Source organism: Bufo bufo, chromosome 3, assembly GCF_905171765.1.
Source record: "Bufo bufo chromosome 3, aBufBuf1.1, whole genome shotgun sequence".
NCBI lineage: Eukaryota > Metazoa > Chordata > Amphibia > Anura > Bufonidae > Bufo > Bufo bufo.
The window spans coordinates 53,880,525-53,900,166 of NC_053391.1; the positions used below are offsets into that span (position 1 = coordinate 53,880,525).

The 19,642-nt window shown below is 44.0% G+C and overlaps 1 protein-coding gene across 3 annotated transcripts in view; it reads left to right on the forward strand.

Moving 5' to 3' along the window:
• The window catches only part of LOC120994554 (amyloid beta precursor protein), a 243,880-nt gene that overhangs the window by 172,935 nt on the left and 51,303 nt on the right, over positions 1–19,642 (forward strand). For 2 of the 3 annotated variants that reach the window (XM_040423205.1, XM_040423208.1), the window contains 2 exons: positions 6,282–6,449; positions 17,468–17,601. In XM_040423205.1, the coding sequence (XP_040279139.1) occupies positions 6,282–6,449; positions 17,468–17,601 (302 nt within the window). The remainder of the gene's footprint in view (positions 1–6,281; positions 6,450–17,467; positions 17,602–19,642) is intronic. The other variant, XM_040423206.1, reaches the window with a different exon arrangement.

Sequence of the window (19,642 nt, forward strand, 5' to 3'; positions counted from 1 at the left end):
AGAACAAGAAATTATGGTCTAAAAATGTCTTGTCCTATTTATTTAGCTTTTTGATGGTTCCAGTTTTATTACCAGCATCATATTTTATGTCAGTTTTATAAACAATTAAAGTTTACATCTAGTATTTTATTTTTATGTTATATTTTTATAGAGATTTATTTATGCTTGCGTTATACTATTACTACCATATAAATGCTTTGCAAATCCATTACATGCTATTTGATTATTATATCATGGAACTAAATGTCAATTATTGTGACTTTTTCGTATAGCGATTGATACGTTGTACAACGTTTATACGTTTGCAAGATCTGTGGCAGTCATTCACATTGGCGCAAAGGTACAGCAAGTAACAATCGTATAGGAAATTTCCACCCGTTTTGTTTTCTAGTAAATAGGTCCAATATTTTGTGCCGATTTTAATTTCTTAAGATATCTTTATAGTGATCAGAGGTGTGTTTTCATGACATTGAGCTCCAAACATAGACATAGCTTAAAGTGAAAGAATTTTTTCTGCCTGCAGCTGTCACTAGGTGGAGCTCTCTACATGCTGTTTATACATTAAAGGGAGTCTTTCACCTAATCTGAGTGTTTTAGACCGCTCAGATCAGGTTATAGACTCTTTGACCCTCATTACAATCGTACCTTTCTCTTCTGTGTCCCTCGTCCAGATCATGAAAATAACACTTTTTAAACGTTCGCAAATGAGCTTCTGAAGGTGCTCAGGGGCAGCGTTACTGGGCGATGTGCCCAGAAAAACACACCTCTTTCCTCGCCCTTCTGTCTTATTATTATTACCTCCTCCTCTGCCTCCAGCCGGCGGACGTCACGAGCGGCAAGAGAAGAAGTCAGGCTAGATATAAGGCTGTATGAGCCGTCACCAGCTGATATCTGTAGTGCTTCGAGAGCATTGGGTGTGGTGGATAGACATAGATGATGGATCAGGTTCTGAAGAATGATGAAGGGGGGTGAATGGGTTAGAGTAAGATCAGGGGATGTGATAGGCCACCCTGAAAAGACTTGTTTTTAGAAAGAGCCTAAAATTGTGTATATTGTAAATTAACCTAATTTCTTGGGGTAGGGCGTTTCAGAGAACTGGTGCAGCTCAGGAGAAGTCTTGGAGACGGGAGTGAGAGGTTCGGATTATGGTGGATGTCAGTCGTAAGCCATTGGCAGAATGCAGAGCACCTGTAGGATGGTAGACAGAGATGAGGGAGGAGATGTAGGAGGTGCAGCACTGTGGAGAGCTTTGTGAGGGGGAATGAGCAGTTTAAATTTAATCCTGTACTGTATGGGCAACCAGTGCAATGACTGGCACAGGGTGGAGGCATCGGAGTAGTGGTTAGACAGATAGGTGACCCTGGCTGCTGAATTCAGGATAGATTGGAGAGGGGAAAGTCTGGTGAGGGGGAGGCCAATTAGTAGTGAGTTACAGTAATAGAGGCGGGAATGGATCAGGGCAACGATGAGAGTTCTTGTTTACAGGTAAGAAAGGGGCAGATTCTAGAGATGTTTCTGAGGTGCAGGTGGCATGAACTGGCGTGCCATTGAATACAAGAGTGAAGGATCAATCTCAAACATAAAACAGAGACAGGCATACCACCTGGTAGGATTGATCCTGCTGATTTAAAATGATTCCTGTCTTGTAAAAATCACTTGTGGCGTTCTAGAGGGCAAATATGGGCTTCAGTGCACCGAGGGCGGGGGGCTGGCCACGGCCCTTGTCGCACTAATGGCCTCATTTAGATATAGAAATAAAAGTATGTTTTCTCCAGAACGCCGCAACCAATTCTACAAGACTGGTATTATTTGAATCAGCCGGATCAACCCATCTAGGCAATATGCTTGATTTAATAGGGTTGATCCTGCTGACAGGTGCACTTCAACTATATGCATAGGCATTTGGAGCTCTGTGTCAGAAATATGGCTGTCTGTAAAGATATAGCAAGAAATTATGATTGTGCCTTTGTTTGGTCATCGTTTCAGTACACGAATCACATAGAGTAAATACAGACCCAACGCCCAAAGCTTGGTTCAGGCAGGTTTTTTTCAATGCGTTTTTAATACGGTTTTTCGGTTTTGGTAAGGATTTTCATTCTTGGCCATGTGGCTCTACAAAATATTAACTGCAGTTGCAGTTTTACAATAACCAATGTGCCACACATTGGCGATTACTGTCCTAGTAGATGATGCTTTTGTATGCTTTCCTAAAGCGCCCCCGACAGGTAAGAAAATAAAAGCACAACACCCCACCCATAATATATCATTGGATCTGGTAGCATTAGGGTTCTACAGGTGAAACTCGATAAATTTGAATATCGTGCAAAGTTAATTTATTTCAGTAATGCAACTTAAAAGGTGAAACTAACATATGAGACTCGTTACATGCAAAGCGAGATATTTCAAGCCTTTATTTGTTATAATTTGGATGATTATGGCTTACAGCTAATGAAACCCTAAAGTCTCAATTTTAGGGTCCCCTTTGCTCAGGGGGCATGGATTAATTAGCTGACTAGAGGGTGACACTTTGAGCCTAGAATATTGAGCCTTTTCACAAAATTCAAATTTTAAGCTGCATTAATGCAATTCCTTTATATTTGCATTAGGCCTCTTGACCGGCTTTTTCAGTGTTTTGCGGTTTGTTTTTCATCCGTTGTTCCATTCTTTTTTTCTGTTGTGTTTCCGTTTCTGTTCCGTTTTTCCACTCTGTTTTTCCGTATGGCATATACAGTATTTACATAGAAAAAAATGGTCTGGGCATAACATTTTCAATAGATGGTTCCGCAAAAGCGGAACGGATACGGAAGACATACAGATGAATTTCCGTATGTGTTCATTTTTTTTTTTGCGAACCCATTGACTTGGAATGGAGTCACGGAATGTGATTTGCGGGCAATAATAGGACATGTTCTATCTTTCAACGGAATGCATACGGAGTACATTCCGTTTTTTTTTTTTGCTGAACCATTGAAATGAATGGTTCCGTATACGAAACGCAAAAAACGGCTCGTAAAAGATGTGAAAGATGCCTTACTGAAACAAATAGACTTTTGCACGATATTCTAATTTTTCCAGTTTCACCTGTAAGTGAGGGGAAAAAATGAAAAATATCCCAAATGTGTTCGAAAAGAAATTGTCAAAAGCTTTATAATCTAAAAAAAGGTTTTTAGCTAGACCACGATCTCGGACCATTATCTGCAGTACTTCATGAACAGTACTACACGTAAGGAGTCCAGATCATTATTTATTTTCCCCCCTCCGTTCCCCTGCTGTAGCCCTGACTGCTAAGAGTACTTTCACACTAGCGTTTTTCTTTTCCGGCGCTGAGTTCCGTCCTAGGGTCTCAAATCCGGAAAAGAACTGATCCGTTTCATCCCCATGCATTCTGAATGGAGAGCAATCCGTTCAGGATGCATCAGGATGTCTTCAGTTCAGTCTTTTTTACTGATCAGGCTTTTCAGAAAACAGTAGCATGTTGTATTTTTACCTCCGGCCAAAAATCCGTAACACTTTGACTGAACGCCGGATCCGGCATTTTTCCCATTGACTTGCATTAATGCCGGATCCGGCGCCGTGTGTTCTGTCAAACCGGATCCAGCTTTTGCATGTTAAACCCGTAAAATGTGAAAAAAAAGTTAAAGTCCATAAATGGCGGATCCGTTTTTTTCCAATGCATTTTTTCATTGTGATTAAAATCCTGATCAGGATTCAAATGTAATCAGTTTTCACACGTTTTTCCGGATCCGTCGGGTAGTTCCGGCGACGGAATTGCACTCCGGATTCAAACAACGCTAGTGTGAAAGTAGCCTAACACAATGGAGAAGACTCCTGTGCGTGCGCACGACAGTCCTGACAGTGTATTTCAGTGCAGAGGAACGGAGTCAGTAGGAAAATGTTTAAAAGATAACGATCTGGACTCCTTATCTACAGTGCTATTCATGAAGTACTGCGGATAATAGTCCAAGATCGTGGTGACAGATTCATTTTAAGATATAATTATCTATTTGCAAATCAAAAAGTCAATGGGAGTTAAAGAAAAACAAAAACAGACCCTGGTGGATCCATAAACAGATCGTGTTGGATTATAATGGTAAAAAACGGAAGCCAAGGTGCCAATGTTAACATGTCTAAAGTTAGTAATTTATGGTGAGGTTCATATTCCAGTTCTCAGATGTTCCTTTTCCTTTTGGGACAGGATCAAGCCCATTAAAAGGAAGTTATCCGGGAAAAGATATTGATGATTTATCCTCAGGTAAAGTCATCAATATCAGATCTGCGGGGGACCGACTCCCGGGACTCCAGGCAATCCGCTTTTAGATGGCGTCTTCCTAGGCCAGTGACGTCACCGTACATCGGTCACGTGCCCTAGTTGCAGCTCGGCCCCATTCAAGTCAACAGATCTGAGCTGCAATACCAAGCATAGCCGCTATGCAGTGTACAGCGCCGTGCTTGTTAAGCAGTCGGTAGGTCACATCGCTCACTACATCGCTGTGGCTTCCTGAAACAGCTGATCAGTGGGCATGCCGGGACTCGGACTCCCACCAATGTGGTAATGATGACCTGTCATGAGGATAGGTCATCACTATCTTTTCCAGGATAACCCCTTTAATTCCCCATCAAAGGTTTGGTTCTCTTCCTGGTGATCACAGCAGTATTCATTGCCGATATTCATCAGTTTGTGACTTGTCAGATGTATTGGTAAGAGCTTGTATTATGTGAGACTTACCAGACAGCCGCTTTGTAGAACAGAAGGTCCTCTCTGCTTTGGCAGTGGCCACCTGGCTGACCAATGTCTTTGCCGTCCACTGTGGCCATTTCAACGACAGATCTGTTTCAAAGAATGGGCCAAATGATTGGACCACAGGTTTTTCATTACATACCCGCGTAGAGAAACCGTTCAGACAAAAATAAATTCATTAACTATACCAATGCTTACTCTTCGAGTACTGGAAGGCATAAAAAGAAGATTTCAGAGCCAGCAGTTTGTTGGGATAATTGCAAATGTAAATTGCTCTTTTTAGTGCATTGTAATAATGTGGTGCCATCTTCCCCCTATAAAGCAAATTGTCTTTTGTGGGCTTGATACGTGACGTTAATTGGCAGTGCTGTTACACAGCTGCGTGCGAGCCTTTATAGTGCACAGAAAACCGATCTATCCGAGGACACAGTTGTGCATATTAAATCCATTGTTACACAGAGTTCTTCCTGTAGTGATGGAAACGCTTCCAAGAGACAGCTATGGAATACCATGTCTATAACCTAAAGTTCTCCAGGGCTAAGTAAATAAGGCATAGCTTACAGAGCTCAGAAGTATGTTTCTTCCATTTGGTGAGACCGCAAGGTGTGGTTTTGTGCAGCGTGTCCTTAGATGAGCCATATAGTTGTAAGAATCGGTGGCCATCTTCCATCTCCATGGATTTGCTGCATTCCAACCCTAACCCCCCCTGCAACCTTGTTTTTTTTTAAATTCAGCTGGTCATAAACCATGTAGGCCAAACTCCTCACCATCTATGCCTTTTGACTCCCCTCATGGCATATGTTTGATTTCAGCATGCCTGACCTTTTTTGTTCTCCTGAAAGAGAAGCTGCCAACAGAAGTTTTCTTCTGGTGATTTAATCCCCTTTCCCCATGGAAAAAACATGCACGCTTGGACAAGCCCAAGTGTTCCTGCATATGTGGTCTAAGAATAGAGAGCGGTCTTCCGAATGAGCATTTGGATGACAGCTATCTAATGTGTATAACCTACGTAACGTGTTTGGCTTGTTATATGATGGACAAAAAATTGGGTGGGGACCCCATCCCCAGTGTTATATAAGATGGACGTAAACATTATATAAGTTTTTTAAGACTTCTCTACTGATGACCTATCCTCTTGATAGGTCATCAGTATCTGATCAGTGGATAAGTCATCAGTATTAAAGTCGAGAACACCCCTACTTAGCCTCACATTTTCAAGCCATTTTACCCAAAACTTGAAATGGAGAAACAATTTTTATTTTTATGCATTTGTGGGGGTTTTCTTCATCTGGCAGTACATTTTGGTTCTGTGGTCTATAGGCCGGCTGCAGAAAGATATCCAAAGATCCAGGTGGCCATGATGCTGATGGTACCAGGATGAGGAAGGTGGCTAGCTAGTCCATCCTCTTCGATTGACCATGAATGTACTTGTCGGAGAAGTCAAACCCACCACCTACTTAAAAGCATATTGCCATCAATATATTATTCTTGTAGACCTTTCTGTGCTCATACTAAACTTAGTTCCTCCACATCTTATAAATAGAGGTGTGCTCTGAGGAAGCTGAGACTGGCCCCTGCCGAGCCATGATCACCCGCTGGTTCTATGATGTCACTGAAAGGAAATGCGTACAGTTCATTTATGGAGGCTGTGGCGGGAACCGGAACAACTTTGATTCGGAGGAATACTGCATGGCAGTCTGTGGCAACGTCAGTAAGTGGACCTCTCTGACTTGTGGCAACCTATAACCACAGGCTCTGCTCCTTCTAATCAATTGCATCCTGTTAGTCCACAATTGGCCTGTAACTAACCTTTCTAGTTCCTGCTGTTAACAGCTTCTGTCACCTTGTGTTTTTTTCACTCTATTAACTCCCTTCGGTGGAAGCATAATAAATTGTGGGTTTACTTTATGTGTTTGACTAACACTTTGTTTGCCTTTGGGACTTTATTTTTTCATAACCATAAACCTGAAGATTTTTTTTACTAGTTTGTCTCCTGCAATATAATGATTGTTCCCGTGGAAGAGTTTGTGTGTGGAAATTTATGAGGATGCACTTAGTAAGCTAATTAAGGTGATGAATGGAAAGACGAAGTTCATATTTTTTAGTGGATGAAGCCGGTTGCTTCTGTTCTCTCAAAACCAGTTAGAACGTAGATTAGAGGAAGCTCATCGTTTTCTGGAGCTGTCACATATACTTTAGCATTTCCCTCGGTTTAGCAAGTATTAATCACTTATGTCCCAATCAAATGCTCACAGCTTGCTACGGTGCCATTTAAAATTGTCTGTGAAGAGCACACTCCACCCGCCGTTCTTCTTTGTATCCGTCTAATGTTGATATTCAGAGATGATTGCACAAAAACATTTGCTTATGTGAGTGAGCGGGTAAACTGTGGCGCGATCTGTCTTCTTGTTAAATTCAATTTTGTCCAGAATGTTACCCTATCTTTTCATGTGCAGTAGATAGATCCAGAGAGCGAGTGAGAACATGTGCTAGTTGTAGATTGAAAGGCAGAGACCATGGTAGACTGTGTAAAGGTGAACAAAAGATGGAGAGCAAGAGGGAGTGGTAAGTAGAGAACAACCGTGAGTGATAGGTGCTGAGATAGTCAGTGGTAGATGGAAGACAGCAGATTGGTGGTGGACAGAAAGCAATAGAGTGTCAAGAGAGTGATATGCTGGGAGCCAATTAGTCATAGTTGACCAAGAAGCAGAGTGGGAATGAGGGTAGTAGTTTGAGAGCAAGGATGAGCTATAGACAGACAGCAAGAGTGAAAGGTAGATGGAGAGGAGTCGATGGAGAACTAGGGGGAGGGAGGAGTAAGTGGAGTGCAAGAGTGATATGTAGTTAGTGAGCAACGATAGATGGAGATCAAAAGGTAGTGGTGGCACGTGATAGGTGCAGCAGTAGATGGAAAGGGAGAATGTATCACGTCTGGTAAGGCAGGTACCAGACGTGCGGCGCAGAGGGTAGGGAGACCGGGTGCCCTAACACAAGGGAGAGGGAGGAGTGGTGACCCCTAACTCACCTAGCACTGGCACCTGGCTACCCTGACGTCCCAAGACGGGTTGCTCACCCGTACGCCGGTCACGTGCCTCGTCCCTGGCTTACCCTGAAATAAGCCCTAGGTAGAGTGAGTAGGGCGGTGGGAGCACTAGTCCTCACCACTGACACCTAGGGTAAGGGAGTGGACAAACAATAGAAACACCACATATAATCCCCGAAGGGAGACAGTAGACAATTGGACATAAACTGGAGAGAACCGGAGATCCAACCGCACTGGTTCCAACAGCTCCAGCAGGCTCCACAGCAACGCCACCTGAGGTCAGAATAGATACCCAGAAAGGAAGGTCTATATCTTGCAACAAGGGAAGTAGGAAGAGAGTCTAAATAGTGGCTGGGAGTAGCAGACAAAGAACAGCTGAAAGGAAAACTACCAAAACCTAAAAAAGGACAAAAAGGATAGTAAACCAAAACAGGAAAACCTGGACCGGAATCCATTCCCACTACTAGATCATGGAGCGATCCCTTGAAATCTGGTGAGTAGCCACCCGCTGCGACCTTCTGACCCCAGGCACCACAGGGTGCGTGATAGGTCGTGACACCCTCTTGACAGAACGATTGAGAGCAGTAGTGAGAAAGATATAGAGTGGTGTACTGAGAGTGAGAGAGAGGCAGTAGTTGGTGAGCTAAAATAAGCGATAGAGAGCAAGAGGAACAGTAGATGGGAAGCTACCATAGATGGACAGTGACAACGTTGTAGGTTTAGAGCTAGCTAGAACAGTAGATGGAGAGTGACAAAGTTCTAGGTCAAGAGCTAGTTAGAGAGCAGTATATGGAGAATGAAGGTGAGTGGTAGAGTGGAGAGTGCGGTATAGTGTGGCAAAAGGGAGCATGGGAAAGCGATAGGTAGAGTGGAGAGAAGACCAAGAGCGAGTGGTAGCCTCAGAGAATGCTCATATTTGAAGGATCCAGGCTTGGAGCAGTAGATGGTGTGAGACAGAGGTGAGAGACAATTGATATGATAGAGATGTGCTGTAACATTTTCAGAATAGAATATTAACCTGCAGTATAATATTCTCTCTGCAGAAAATCATTTTGCAGTAATGAATGGTAAGCATCTATCATTAGACGCTATATTGCTGTACTTAAGCATTCATGAGTTTAACCTTTTAATACAGGCTTTCTGAAATCTGGCAAGATAAATTTTACATTCAGGCATCATTCAAAGAAAGGTGCAGATGATGTGAAACGAGACGCGTGACAAGAATTTGCATTTCTCAATAACATTGTGTGCCTTTTTTTTTTTTTCAAAACTGCAGACCCAGGCTGCTTTGCTGTCACCATGTTCTACATGTAGATTTCCATAGGAGATATGTTTTGCACTTTGCATCCATCCAGTACTTTATATATGGTTCTGCGGTAGAGTGCACATCTTCTTCTCAGGTCTATACAGTGACATAAATCTGGCATAACGTTTTTCATTAGAATGGCAATATATTCTGCACAACCAGTTTGAGCACTTGAGCTCATATCCATTTCATAACCATGGCCATTAATAAGGTTTTACCCATTTCTTTTCTTCTATAACAGCCCCCAGATCTGGACTGCGCATGCGCTGAGTCATCATTCACATGTGCATGTGCGGAATTACAAGGCCAGGCAGGAAAACAGTGAGCATGCCTGACCCCCTGTCACTCAGGGAAGAAGGACCAAAGGGGAAAGGCGATGGTGAAGCGGTGCTCTGAGGTCCTAGGCCCACCCCTCAATGTTCTAAACACCTTATTAGCGTATGCAGTAAGGTGCATATTTCTCTACAACAGAGCCACAGAATAACACAAATGCAGAGGGATCATTTAACTTAGCATGATCAATCATATGCCCGGTTTAATATGGTTGATCTTGTTGACTTATACTGTTTAAACATCTTTAGATATTTTTATTTCATGTAGATTGGGCTACAAATCATTCTTATACTAGGGTTTTATTTTAATTTTTTTAAATGGAACCATTTGGCATCTGCAGCCTTCATGTTTTCCATTACATCGCAGCTGCAGAATAACAGTCACAGTCAGATTGGCGGTTTGATGGTTCATTCTGTGGCCTCCTCTCCTGAACCATTATCTAAGCTGATGTATGTCCAAATCAAAGCTGGCTTTGAATGTCATTAGGAAGAGAATAGAGGGATACCAGAAGCGGAGCCGTCATACAGCTCCTCTGGTGACCAGCATTCTGCAGGATGCTATGTATGGGAATACATACAGGCTGCAGAATCCAAACGGTCCAAATTTTTAAATAAAACTTATAACAAAACTATCCAAAGTTGTTGATAGCCTTTAAGGGGGTTACCTCATTAAGTGTATCACCTATTCACAGGATGGGTGATAAATATTACATTCCAGAGGGTGTGACTGCTGGCATCCCAAGCGGTACCAAGCACAAGGGGTCCCTGATACCCTTCTATGAATGGAAGAATAGTGCGCAAGGCAGAACACAGCCTCTTAGGCTACTTTCACACTCGCGCTTGGTCCGGATCCTTCATGGATCTTCACAGACGGATCCGTTCAGATAATACAAACGTCTGCATGCGTTCAGAACTGATCCGTTTGTATTATCTTTAACATAGCCAAGACGGAAATGTCTTGAACACCATTGAAAGTCAATGGAGGACGGATCAGTTTTCTATTGAGCCACATTGTGTCATAGAAAACGGATTTGTCCCCATTGACTTACATTGTGTGTCAGAACTGATCCGTTTGGCTAAATTTCGTCAGACAGACACCAAAAACGCTGCAAGCAGCCCTCCAGAGCGGGATGGAGACGGAACGGAGGCAAACTGATGAATTCTGAGCAGATCCTTTTCCATTCAGAATGCATTAGGGCAAAACTGACCCGTTTTGGACCGCGTGTGAGAGCCCTGAACGGACCTCACAAACGGAAAGCCAAAACGCCAGTGTGAAAGTAGCCTTACTTGTAAGGTAAATAATAAGGGATCAAATTAAAATTGAGCATCACCATTCATATTCTCTCAGTATTTTTAAAAATACTTTTGGATTGTGATCAAAACAGTTTCTCAGAACGGATTCAGTGTAATCAATAGATTGTCTGCGGTGGAGTTATCGCTGACAACCATGATTCATCCGTAAGTAAATGTCTCCCGACAATGAGCTACTCTGGATATGTCAGCGAGGATATTTAGAGATGTTTCATCAAGAAAAGAAAAAAATAATAATAATGGTTAGTTTTCATACCATTCATATATTTTCCCAGTCCGGTTTGCCTGAGGCTGTGTACGTCTCCCTGCTGGAACATTAACTGCGGCAGTCTATTGAGCAATGATGATTTCGGGTCTCAGAGAGCTCTTAAAGATGTATTTCCATCTCATAAAGTCCTGGCTTATTGCTAGATTATGCCATCACTTTATGATCATCGGGGGTCCGACCTCTGGCACCCTTAATGATCTTGATAATGAAGGGGGCTGCAGCGCCAGTTCAGTGCTCCCGGCTACTGGGATGCGCAGGGACCATTGACTTGAATAGACCCGTACTGCACAGCAGATGATCGGGGCACCACTACTGAGTGAGAGACTATGATGGGACATTATCAAGAACTGTGGAGGCCCCAGAGATCGGACCCCCACTGATCATAAAGTGATGGCGTATCTTAGAAATATGCCATTTTTTAGGAGATGGGAATAGACATTTACATTACAGTCCAGAAAAAAAGTAGATATTATTACGGACAGAAGAAGTATCTATTTTTTATTGTTTTCCTCTTTTCTCTCTATTATCAGTCTTTCAAGATGTTAGGATATTTTAAAGGGTTGATCCTCTGAGACTGTCCTGTGCTACAAGTACACTGCCATAATAGACATAATATCAGTGCCGGCCAGCCTGCCACATTTTGGGGGTATCCTATGCAACTCGTCACTCAATAAATTCAGTGCCCCTCATTTGTAGCGGTGGCTGTGCATGCATGGTCAGGCTCCATTATAATCTACAACAGGGCTTCTCATGCTTTTTATATGGGCCTCACCTGTAAGGGCATGAGACCAGTAAGGGCCCACACCAAAATTACTAATCTTACACTAATAACAGGAGGGTGCCTCACTAGCCATAGGTATAGGCATATGGACCCTGGCGCTTGAGGGTGTCCTAAACAATAGGGCATCAATAGCAGATTGGTTGGGGTCACACATTCATTTAAATGTGGCAGCCGCTGCATAATGTATGTGCTGCTAATGAAGGCTGGTCCATTAATAATAAAGTCCTAGACATCCCCTTTAAAGAGGTTATGCCAAGATTGATATAAAGCTGAAAATCCGACATCATGTAGTGCATGATACTTTCTTTCCAACAAAGCTTGAACCAGACCTGTACCGCACAGGGATCCAGAGATCTCCCCATTTAGGCCTCATGCACAGTATTTTTTCACGGTCCGCAAAACGGGGTTCCGTTGGTCCGTGATCCGTGACCGTTTTTTCGTCCGTGGGTCTTCCTTGATTTTTGGAGGATCCACGGACATGAAAAACGGCCTGTCGGAGCCAAACGGATCTGTCCTGACTTACAATGCAAGTCAATGTGGACGGATCCGTTTGACGTTGACACAATATGGTGCAATTGCAAATGGATCCGTCCCCCATTGACTTTCAATGTAAAGTCAGGAGTTAATATACCATCGGATCGGAGTTTTCTCCAATCCGATGGTATATTTTAACTTGAAGCGTCCCCATCACCATGGGAACGCCTCTATGTTAGAATATACCATCGGATTTGAGTTACATCGTGAAAACTCATATCCGACAGTTTATTCTAACACAGAGGCGTTCCCATGGTGATGGGGACGCTTCAAGTTAGAATATACTACGAACTCTGTACATGACTGCCCCCTGCTGCCTCTTACAGGGGGCTGTGATCAGCACAATTAACCCCTCAGGTGCCACTCCCTCCCCAGTTTGAATATCATTGGTGGCCAGTGTGCGGCCTCCCCTCTCCGGGTGCTGCCAGGCAAACTACTGCAGTCCTGGTTGCCATGGTTACTTAGCAATATTAGAAGCATCATACTTACCTGCTGCGCTGCTTGTGACCGGCCGGGAGCTCCTCCTACTGGTAAGTGACAGGTCTGTGTGTGGCGCATTGCTTAATGATCTGTCACTTACCAGTAGGAGGAGCTCCCGGCCGGTCACAGACAGCGCAGCAGGTAAGTATGATGCTTCTAATATTGCTAAGTAACCATGGCAACCAGGACTGCAGTAGCGTCCTGGTTGCCATGGTTACCGATCGGAGCCCCAGCGATTAAACTGGGACTAGATCGGAACTCTCCGCTGCCACCAATGATTGGGGGGGGGGGGGTAGAGAAGGGAGGCCGCATACTGGCCACCAATGATATTAATACAATAGAGGGGGGGGCGCACACTGGCCACCAATGATAATACAATAGAGGGAGGGGGGGCCGGAGGGGGCCGCACACTGGCCACCAATGATAATACAATAGAGGGAGGGAGGGGGGGCCCGCACACAGGCTACCAATGATAATACAATAAAGGGAGGGAGAGGGGGCCGCACTGGCCACCAATGATATTAATACAATAGAGGGAGGGGGGGCCGCACTGGCCACCAATGAAATTAAAACTGGGGAGGGAGGGGGGTCTGCCCCCTGCTGCCTGGCAGCCCCTGATCTCTTACAGGGGGCTATGATACGCACAATTAACCCCTTTAGGTGCGGCACCTGAGGGGTTAATTGTGCGGATCACAGCCCCCTGTAAGAGATCGGGTGCTGCCAGGCAGCAGAGGGCAGTCATGTACACAGTTCGTAGTATATTCTAACTAGAAGCGTCCCCATCACTATTGGAACGCCTCTGTGTTAGAATATACTGTCTGATTTGAGTTTTCAAACTGCGAAGTGAAAACTCAACTCTGAAAAAGCTTTTATGCAGACGGATCTTCGGATCCTTCTGTATGAAAGTAGCCTACGACCACGGACACGGATGCCAATCTTGTGTGCATCCGTGTTTTTTCACTGACCCATTGACTTGAATGGGTCCGTGAACCGTTGTCCGTCAAAAAAATAGGACAGGTCATATTTTTTTGACGGACAGGATACACGGATCACGGATGACAAACGGTGCATTTTCCGAATTTTCAACGGACCCATTGAAAGTCAATGGGTCCGCAGAAAATCACGGAAAACGGAACAACGGTCGTGTGCATGAGGCCTTATTGTAACAGTTGTTCAGCTAGATTTATTTCCGGCAGGCAGCTCTGGTGGAGGGGGGTGTCCTTTCTGTTGCAGTTGTCTCCCTATTACAGCTCGGAGGGGGGGGGGCCTTTCTGCTGTAACTCTTTTTCCTGTAACTGCGGCAGCTACTAACAGAAATGACAGATTTAATCTGAGCATGCGCGACCACCTCAGTGAGGTGGACAAGAAATAAGGGAAATAAAAAAAACGGTAGATGGCGCTATACAGGTGCATTTTATTGAAAAGTGAACATAGCGGTGGTTGCGCTTGTGTGTTTCGCCTCTCATTTATTTCAGTGGGACTTCCTAAAATAGCCAAGTGTGCTGCTCAGCTATTTTTGGCGCTCCTATAGGAATGAATAGAGGTCAGGTGTGCATGCGTGGTGTTCATGCGTGGTGCACCCTCCGGGACTTTTCCCCTCCATTCTAAGTGTAGGTGCAGGTCCCAGAGGTGTTCCGTGCATCTATTAGACATTGGGGGCGTATCCTAGCGATATGCCCCCAATGTCTGAGATGGTACAACCCTTTTAAGTTTTGCCTCTGAAGTTAACCTACAGTTTGAAAAGGACGCTCAGAACGCTCATGTGTGGTTACGTGGCATTTCAGGTTGGGCCAATGTGGTCCACTGGAGGCCACCAGTTGTCCACCAATATGTTGTATCTTTAGTGTGTGGACACATATGACACAGATTCATCCACACATATGGAATCTACCTATCAGATATATCCTCTAATCTTGAAAGAGGTTGCCTAGAATGGTCCTGGCACCAAGAACGATGACATATCAGTGATGGACGGTTCTTTAGCCCTTATGCTGGGGCTATACAGCGATCTTGGCTGCGACTACTGTCACTGTATAGCAGTCCATCCATTGTACTGAATGGGATTGCAGCACAACTCACAAGTTGCCACAACTGTAACCCCAGAGTTGCAAAAAGTCCAACATTGCCTGGATTTGTTGCAATTCTAGGGTTGCAGCCGCAGCAACTTGTGAGTCGCACTGCAAGCCCATTGAGCTCGGAGACTGTACTGCTACACAGCGATCTTTGGTTGCATGACCGTTAATGGCTGTGTAGACCCTGGCTTATTTGAAGTGGTCTATTAAATGAATCTTTTCTCCTGGCGTATGATGAGAATTTGGCGTCAGAACCGACAACTCCGTTTTTTCTATGGTACCTGCAGCTAATGGAGTGTGGATAATTGCAGTTGTGGTCGCAGCTCCGACAGATATTCATTACCTGTAGGCAGCGGATGTAGCTGAATGTTTTGGCAACCGCATAAACATCAAAGGGAAAAGAATTGCAACAGCAAATATTATTCCGTGGTAGTCCGAAGGAATCGCAGACATAATCTAAAGTGTTACATAAGGGATTTCATGTTTTACTTTCTGTTGACCCGAAGTGTTCCAGAATCCGTACACAACTCCCAGTATTACCAATTATTTCCTCCAGTTGAAATGACTTCATCTAATACATAATACATCAATACACTCGCAGACAGCACACATTTTATTCTGCAAAAATTCACCCCCCTTCTGTTTGCAACAAGGTAAACAATGGAATTGTGCTGGTCCTAGACATGCTCTAATTGTCTCCGCGGCCAAACAAGGTCATTGTGGGGAGACGAGCGGCTTCAAGGCACCTCTGATGCTTCTTTCCTAAAGGAAAAAACGGGGGCTGCACTATTTCTTTTTCTATGATTGAACAATACAGCCAGCTCTCAGAGTGTCCCAAAAATCCAATACAATATAGACTACAGGGTGAGTCAAAAGTCGCAGGACACCCTTTTATTTCAGAAACAAAAGGGAAAATGAAATATCTGAATACCCCAGGAAGTAATGGGTGAGGGGGCCTATCTTTTAGTCTATGTCCGGATCATGGCTGCCATCTTAAAAGCCACCATATTGGATCAAGGACAATTTTTTTCCAACGGGAAGAGGGATACATAGCATATCAAAGACCCGAATTTTCTCAGAAATCAATTGCCGCAATAAGATTTGCAATATCTCTTGCGGTCAACACCGAAATGTCAAAACTTCAAAGTTCTTCTATGTTCAGCACCAGGGACAACACATTTTGAACATGTCAAATAGCTGTGCATCACAGGGAACGTTCCCGGCTATCGTTGCAACTTTCTGTGTTGATAACTTTTGAACCACAAGAGATATTGCTAATCTGATTGTGGCAATCGATTTCTGAGAAAATTCTGGTCTTTGTTATGCTACTTGCCCCACTTCCAAATGGAAAAATTTGCATTGATCCAATATGGGGTCTATGTTCTGGACATAGCCTAAAAGACAGGCCCCCTCACCCATTACTTGCTGGGATATTCAGATATTTATTTATTTATTTTATGCACTTATATAGCACTGACATATTCCGCAGCGCTTTACAGACATTAGCATCAAGCTGTCCCCAATGGGGGTCATAATCTAAGGTCCCTATCAGTATGTCTTTGGAGTGTGGGAGGAAACCAGAGAACCCGGAGGAAGCCCATGCAAACACGGGGAGAACATACAAACTCCACGCAGATGTAATCCTTGGTTGTATTCGAACCCAGGACACCAGCGTTGCAAGACACCAGTGCTAACCACTGAGCCACCAATTTTCCCTTTTGTTTCTGAGAAGGGTGTCCTGAGACTTTTGACTCGCCCTGTAATATGTGTGCATGGGTGTAACTACCAGGGTAGCAGACGTGGCAACAGCTATGGGGCCCATCTCCACTCAGATGTAAGGTGCAATCGGTGATAAAATGCATATAAGGTGCCATGTAAAATGTAATATGACCCCAATCTACATTTTACGGTTACTTCTTCTGGTTGTGCTCTCCATTTTGCACAGCATTATTTTTTGTTTGCATTTTTCTTCTGCTGTAACATCACTGAGTAGATAATTCCTGTACTGTGACGCCACTGTCTCTACTATCTCTGTACTGTGACGCCACTGTGTGCACCATGCCAATATTGTGACATTCCTGTGTGCACTACCCCTATCCTGTGATTCTCCCACGTACCACCCCCTCTACCCACTTTGATGTGGTCGTCACTGATTGGACAGTGTTAGACTGTCAGGACACACCCCTTTGGCAAGAGGAGTAGTAATACACAGTTGCTAATTTCTTCATAAATTTCTTAGAGGAATAATAAAGGAATTACACATTCCGAGTGTAGTTCCAGCATTATTGTAGTGTAAGCAGTTACTGAACGAGACCTGTCAGGAGACGGCAGAGTAACAGTACCACACCAGAGGATGACAGTGGAAATGCTCGTCACTATAACTAGATATCTATAGCGATCCTGTATAACTTGTTTTCCCATCGTGTTTTAACAGGGTTTTTTTTCCCATATTAACCCTCTTCTGACTGAATTCTTATTAACCGCTTCAGCAAATTTCCTAACCCAGTCTCAGAGCAGATGATCAGAAAGGCTGACATTTGCTGTCTTTTTTTGTGTATTTCTACTGACTGTTCCTTTCTCTTCCCCCTAACATGACATCTAGTTCCCACCACCGCTGCTAGCACCCCTGATGCTGTCGACAAGTACCTAGAAAACCCGAATGATGAGAATGAGCACGATCGATTCCAGAAAGCCAAGGAGCGCCTTGAAGGCAAACACCGGGAGAGAATGTCTGAGGTAGCCATACAACACTACCGTCATCTATCTGTCTATCCGTCCGCGTGTCTGTCTGTCTCTTTATGTATCTATTTTCTGTCTATCTCATATTTATTTATTATACCCATTTATATAGCGCTGACATATTCCGCAGCGCTTTACAGGCATTAGCATCACCCTGTCCCCTGTGGAGCTCACAATCTAAGTTCCCTATCCCGGAAGAAACCCACACAGACACAGGGAGAACGTACGAATTGCATATCTATCTATTATCATAAATTAATTTGTACTGTAAACAAAACATTTCCCGAACTTGGGTTCGGTTCCAAGTGGTACCTTGGAACCAAACCCGAGTTCGGGAAATGTTTTTTTACAGTACAAATTAATTTATGAAGTGATTACGTGAAGTCTTGCGAGACTTCGCTAAGCAATCACTTCGGCTCATCAGAGTTTTATGCGAATAGACTTTGCATGTTTCATCCGAAGTCGATTCGCTCATCCCTATAAATAACCATACAAATTCCATGGCACTCCCAGAATTGTGAATTAAAAGTAGTGTTCTTTAGTCACCAACACAACTTTGAGTTCTCTTAGGCCCCCTGCACACGATCAGGATTGCGTGCGGATTTTCCGCGCGGATTTGCGTGCGGAAAATCCGCACCGTAGGTCATGTCCATTGTATTCTATGAGAATTTGAAATTCTCAATGCACACGATGCAGATTTTTTCCGCGCGGATTTTAAAATCCGCACCGCAGGTCAAAATCCGCGCGGAAAAAATCTGCATCGTGTGCATTGAGAATTTCAAATTCTCATAGAATACAATGGACATGACCTACGGTGCGGATTTTCCGCGCGGAAAATCCGCACGCAATCCTGATCGTGTGCAGAGGGCCTAACTGGGACTTTTCTTACTGCTTGAGAAAAGTCCCAGTAAGAGGACTGAAATGTCGCATTGGTGATTAAAGAACACTACTTTTAATTCACAATTTTGGGAGTGCCGTGGAATTTGTATGGTTATCTGTCGATCTATTTATCTATCCATCTATCCATTCAAAGATAAAGGGAATTTGACATCTCGCACATCCTCTGAACATTTCCACCACCGCAGGAATTGTTTCCTATAACCGCGCTCTTAGGCTAGTTTCACATATACAGTAAAGCTATCTGGCAGAGGAACATCCTGCTGGAGTTCAGTGTATCTTCCATAGCCAGCTCCTGCCGTTCACCACCGGAGCCCCATTGACTGTAATGGGATCCAACCGGTTTCCGGCATAAGTGACGGGATTCTGCTGGACAAAAACTAGTGCAAACACCGTTTATTGTTCGTCTGACTCCCGGCACTAATGCCGGAAACAGACCGGGTCCAAAGTCAGTGGGGTCTGGCAGTTCTGTGGCCCTATCCGGTTAAGGGCAGCATGGTGGCTCAGTGGTTAGCACTGGTGCCTTGCAGCACTGGGGTCTTGGGTTTGAATCCGACCAAGGACAACATCTGCATGGAGTTGGCTTGTTTTCCCTGTGTTTGCCTGGGTTTCCTCCGGTTTTCTCCCACACTCCAAAGACATACTGATAGGGAACCTAGATTGTGAGCCCCATTTGGGACAGCCCTATGTTATGTCTTTAAGCCAGATTTGATTAACTCTGCCAGAACAGCCTGCTAGATAGTTTTAATGCATTTGTGAAAGAAGCCTAAGGGAATGCTTTTGGTTTCACCAGTGTATTCTGCAGACTTCAGAGCTGAGATCCCCCTGTATTACCTGCTAGATCAGTATCTACACCAGGGATCAGCAACCTTCGGCACTCCAGCTGCTTGTGAAACTACCACTCCCAGCATGCAAACTTTCTTGGTTGTTCTTGTAACTCCCATGGAAGTGAAAGGAGGATTCTGGGAGTTGTAGTTTCAGAACAGCTGGCGTGCCGGAGGTTGCTGATCCCTGATCTACACCCAGAGCTTGTACTGTTGCAGGCCAATCATCTAATGCGGGGAATTTCTTTTTTTCCTGCTACGTTATTTGAGTTCAATTAAGGGGAAAAAAAAAGAAAAGGACTGAAAAACCAAAAACC